Source organism: Amphimedon queenslandica, unplaced genomic scaffold (assembly GCF_000090795.2).
Source record: "Amphimedon queenslandica unplaced genomic scaffold, v1.1 AMPQUscaffold_12704, whole genome shotgun sequence".
In the NCBI taxonomy this organism is placed as follows: domain Eukaryota; kingdom Metazoa; phylum Porifera; class Demospongiae; order Haplosclerida; family Niphatidae; genus Amphimedon; species Amphimedon queenslandica.
The window spans coordinates 14,538-19,254 of NW_003547060.1; the positions used below are offsets into that span (position 1 = coordinate 14,538).

Below are 4,717 nucleotides of genomic sequence, written 5' to 3' on the forward strand. Positions count from 1 at the left end.
TGGACTATAAAAAAAAAAAAAAAAAAAAAAAAAATTTACTGAATTATAAACCAGCAAAGTTTACATATACCTTCTTCCAAAATTACCTAAAATTATAAAAATAATAAATTTTGTTCATAATTGTGCTGGACCTGTACTTGGTTTATGTAGTTCCTTTGATGTACCACTTAATGAAATTCATAACATTGTGTGTGTAATCAGGTGTGACAACCCACGATGATATTGTCACATTTTGTCAGTATAAAAGGCACCTCAGTAGTGAAGTTGAATTATGCTTCTAGGCAAATGTTATCTAAGAATTCCAAATTTTTGGAGGGACATTATTGTCCCCTAGCTACAATGTCTTACAAATTACAATATTAATTTTGCACTTATTGATAAGTTAATGTCTTATTGGCATTTGGCACATTATTTAATTTCAATGAGGCCAATTCCATTTTATTTCCCAAAATAAAAAAGGATGGGAGGATGAGAACAGAAGATACAAGATCTTACCATGACCATTGATGATATCATGGAGGAACTGAAAGTAAGAGAGATAGAAGGAGGGAGCCTGGAGGGAGGGAAAAACATGTACATGTACTACATGTAAATACACATATTTTACACTTCCTGTATAGTTTTGAAGGACTAAACTTTTGTAAAATCAAAAATGTAGCAAAAAATACAAATTTAATTTTACTATTGCTATCTCTATAAGTAAAAATGTACATGCACGTGATTGAAATTGGACGTGGAAAATTTAACTTAATAAACTTATGAAATGTAACACTATGAAATTATTAGGTGTAGCTTGCTTGTGGCCCTCAAAAGTTTAATTCTCGTACTGTGTATCGTGTACATAAAGCAGGCATGTATCTTTAAAATGTTCACTTAATTCCATTATTATCATTATTATTATTATTATTATTATTATTATTATTATTATTATTATACAACAGAAAAAAAAGAAAGAAAGCCTACACTAAAACATACAACCATTAAAGTACAGAAACTAGTTAAATGAGTCCATCAACAGAAGGAGGCAAGAGGGGATTATAAGTGGCCCACATAGCAGCATTTCCCCTCCACAGAGTGACTGAGAGCCTCTGGTATAGATGGCGGCAGGCAACAGTTGGATCATGGCCATTATTATTATTATTATTATTATTATTATTAATTTTATTATTATTATTACTGTTACAGAATGCTCATGGTGTTATTGATGCCCGTGAGTCCAGTATAAACAGTTTAGAGTATAACCTCACCAATGAGAGAGGGAGGATCAAGGAACTGACCAAAAGGATGCCGTCACTAGGGACCAGACTATCAGGAATAATGGAGGAGACCAGCTCAGTGAAGAGACAGCTGGAGGAGAAGTCTACACATCAAAGGCCCTTCACTGGTTTCTGTATATTACATACTTTGTGGCTTCTATGATGATATAAAAGTGGTAGACAGTAGGAGCTGAACTCATTGCAATAGAGAAACAATTAAAATCAATAATAATGGGATCAGTAGTCCTAAGAAGAACAATACTAGTAAGATACAATATATGTGATAGTGTATGGTACTATCTTTACAGGTTATACTGAGTACATGTTATACAAATGGACTAGAGCTAGCTGACTTGTACCCATATGGTACAGAGTATGGGGACTCCATGAGCATTGGATCTGGTTTATATCGGCCTACACCATTACTGGCTCCAATTGATAATTTAGTTATATTTAGTCCAGCTGGACTTGCAGCAGCAATAAGATATAGAGTTAATAGCCACATGCACACACACACACACACATTATTAGTGCTTTAGTTTGTAATGTGGTGCAATTGTACACTAACCATTATCTGTTCATTATATTAGTAACACAATTGATTGAGTTTATAACATTTCCTTATATTTATAGATTTATCGCGATGGGAGCTTGGTATTGGAAAATGATGAAGGTTGGATCTCTTTGAATTTGCTCCGGATACTTAGTGGACATTTTTTCAATACTAAGATATATGGTAGGATTACTACTGATCAAGTATTGGTAAAGAGAGCAATGAATCAGATTAATGAAGAATTTCCTAATACTTTCTGCAGTACATCTCCTCCTACACAATTGATAATGGCAACATGGATAGATTATCTAAAAGCTGACTCAAACCCTGTTAGTATATTAATTACTTAATACACGAAATACTGTTAATAATAGCTAGCTATACTTTCTAATCACTTTATTTATTATTTTTAGGGCAGTAACTTCCAGTTAATAGTTGTATCTGGTAGATGCAAGACATTTGGTATTGCTCTTTATGTAAATGTGAGCATTACATCAGCTGATACTGGATTATCTTCACATATTAAAGGTGAATATGTACCCCCTGATCCTACTTTCTTTCCATTTGGTACTACTGTCATGGATGCCCCTACTATGATGCTTAATAGTACCATGCCAGGGACATATATATTTTCTCTGAATCATATGCCACCAAGTATGACTATAGTACATGTATAGACTGTTCCATATAACTTGTATATCTTTTAGCTCCTTGCACTCTATGTAAAGCTAAACTTCTCAAGATGGCATGTGAAGCTATGAGGAGGATTAATGGTAAAAAGCTACCAGCTCCTTGTCATGACTAATAATCATTCAATTTTATTGTGTTTTTGTGATTGTTTTTTTGTAATTAAATGTTTTTCAGTAGTGAATTAGTCAATTTTAATAGCAGAGACAAGAGATATAGCTGTTATGCATTATTTTTTGTCATGGATTATTTTAATTGTCATAACAAATAAATGTTATACAAGGAAAGGAAGCAGAGAAAGGGAGAGAGTGTCATAATTAATGATTATAAAATCAACTAAGAGACAGTACAACAGGTACTATATAAAGAGAAAGATTCTATTTAAACAGATAAGCTGTATTACTATATACTGCTGGTGGTAGGTGTACATGAATATACTTTAGGTGTACATGATGAAGTAGTGTTGAAGAATGCAAACATTGAAAATACCTGATTTCATGGTATGATTTCTTAATTGTCACTAATTACTGGTAATACCAATGATTAGTGGCAATGAGGAAATCATACCATTATCTATCATCATGTTACAAGCAGTGTATGGTAATACAGTATATATGATGAAGTAGTGTTGAAGAATGCAAACATTGACAATATTGTCAATGTTTGTTCAACACTACTTCATCATGTACACTTAAAGTATATTCATGTACACCTACCACCAGCTGTATAATACAGCTTATCTATTTAAATAGGATCTTTCTTTTATGTAGTACCTGGTGTACTGTCTCTTAGTTGATTCTATAATCATTATGACACTCTCTCCCTTTCTCTGCTTCCTTTCCTTGTATAACATTTATTTGTTATGACAATTAAAATAATCCATGACAAAAAATAATGCATAACAGCTATATCTCTTGTCTCTGCTATTAAAATTGACTAATTCACTACTGAAAAACATTTAATCACAAAAACAATAACGAAAACACAATGAAATTGAATGATTATTAGTCATGACAAGGAGCTGGTAGCTTTTTACCATTAATCCTCCTCATAGCTTCACATGCCATCTTGAGAAGTTTAGCTTTACATAGAGTGCAAGGATCTAAAAGATATACAAGTTATATGGAACAGTCGATACATGTACTATAGTCATACTTGGTGGCATATGATTCAGAGAAAATATATATGTCCCTGGCATGGTACTATTAAGCATCATAGTAGGGGCATCCATGACAGTAGTACCAAATGGAAAGAAAGTAGGATCAGGGGGTACATATTCACCTTTAATATGTGAAGATAATCCAGTATCAGCTGATGTAATGCTCACATTTACATAAAGAGCAATACCAAATGTCTTGCATCTACCAGATACAACTATTAACTGGAAGTTACTGCCCTAAAAATAATAAATAAAGTGATTAGAAAGTATAGCTAGCTATTATTAACAGTATTTCGTGTATTAAGTAATTAATATACTAACAGGGTTTGAGTCAGCTTTTAGATAATCTATCCATGTTGCTATTATCAATTGTGTAGGAGGAGATGTACTGCAGAAAGTATTAGGAAATTCTTCATTAATCTGATTCATTGCTCTCTTTACCAATACTTGATCAGTAGTAATCCTACCATATATCTTAGTATTGAAAAAATGTCCACTAAGTATCCGGAGCAAATTCAAAGAGATCCAACCTTCATCATTTTCCAATACCAAGCTCCCATCACGATAAATCTATAAATATAAGGAAATGTTATAAACTCAATCAATTGTGTTACTAATATAATGAACAGATAATAGTTAGTGTACAATCGCACTACATTACAAACTAAAGCACTAATAATGTGTGTGTGTGTGTGTGTGTGTGTGTGTGTGTGTGTGTGTGTGTGTGTGTGTGTGTGTGTGTGTGTGTGTGTGTGTGGCTATTAACTCTATATCTTATTGCTGCTGCAAGTCCAGCTGGACTAAATATAACTAAATTATCAATTGGAGCCAGTAATGGTGTAGGCCGATATAAACCAGATCCAATGCTCATGGAGTCCCCATACTCTGTACCATATGGGTACAAGTCAGCTAGCTCTAGTCCATTTGTATAACATGTACTCAGTATAACCTGTAAAGATAGTACCATACACTATCATATATATTGTATCTTACTAGTATTGTTCTTCTTAGGACTACTGATCCCATTATTACTGATTTTAATTGTTTCTCTATTGCAATGAG

General features: G+C 33.0%; 2 protein-coding genes across 3 annotated transcripts; one reads left to right on the forward strand and one right to left on the reverse strand.

The window, feature by feature from the left end:
- The first annotated feature begins 64 nt into the window (after positions 1–64).
- On the forward strand, positions 65–2,699 carry LOC109587046 (uncharacterized). The gene is made up of 6 exons (XM_020003266.1): positions 65–529; positions 1,186–1,520; positions 1,565–1,747; positions 1,890–2,138; positions 2,223–2,463; positions 2,517–2,699. The coding sequence occupies exons 2-6, from the start codon at positions 1,488–1,490 to the stop codon at positions 2,612–2,614; spliced, it is 804 nt and encodes a 267-aa protein (XP_019858825.1). The 5' UTR covers positions 65–529; positions 1,186–1,487; the 3' UTR covers positions 2,615–2,699.
- A 726-nt stretch (positions 2,700–3,425) lies between these two features.
- Positions 3,426–4,717, reverse strand: LOC109587042 (uncharacterized). Of its 2 annotated transcripts, XM_020003264.1 has the most exons (4): positions 4,649–4,717; positions 3,977–4,604; positions 3,652–3,892; positions 3,426–3,598 (listed from the first exon to the last, which is right to left on the reverse strand). In XM_020003264.1, exons 2-4 carry the CDS (start codon positions 4,082–4,084, stop codon positions 3,501–3,503), a joined length of 447 nt encoding a protein of 148 aa, XP_019858823.1. In that variant the 5' UTR covers positions 4,085–4,604; positions 4,649–4,717; the 3' UTR covers positions 3,426–3,500. The 2 variants fall into 2 exon arrangements, with proteins under 2 accessions (XP_019858823.1, XP_019858822.1); XM_020003263.1 differs by lacking the exon at positions 4,649–4,717 and having other exon boundaries at positions 3,977–4,642.

Bases quoted from the DNA above. Each gene is read 5' to 3' on its own strand.
- LOC109587046 (XM_020003266.1), top strand. From the start codon at position 1,488: ATGGGATCAGTAGTCCTAAGAAGAACAATACTA. The intron at 1,748-1,889 runs GTTAATAGCCAC...TTATATTTATAG, and splicing joins CAGCAGCAATAAGATATAGA to ATTTATCGCGATGGGAGCTT. The intron at 2,464-2,516 runs GTATGACTATAG...TATATCTTTTAG, and splicing joins TCTGAATCATATGCCACCAA to CTCCTTGCACTCTATGTAAA.
- LOC109587042 (XM_020003264.1), bottom strand. From the start codon at position 4,084: ATGAATCAGATTAATGAAGAATTTCCTAATACTTTCTGCAGTACATCT. The intron at 3,893-3,976 runs GTTAGTATATTA...TATTATTTTTAG, and splicing joins TAAAAGCTGACTCAAACCCT to GGCAGTAACTTCCAGTTAAT. The intron at 3,599-3,651 runs GTATGACTATAG...TATATCTTTTAG, and splicing joins TCTGAATCATATGCCACCAA to ATCCTTGCACTCTATGTAAA.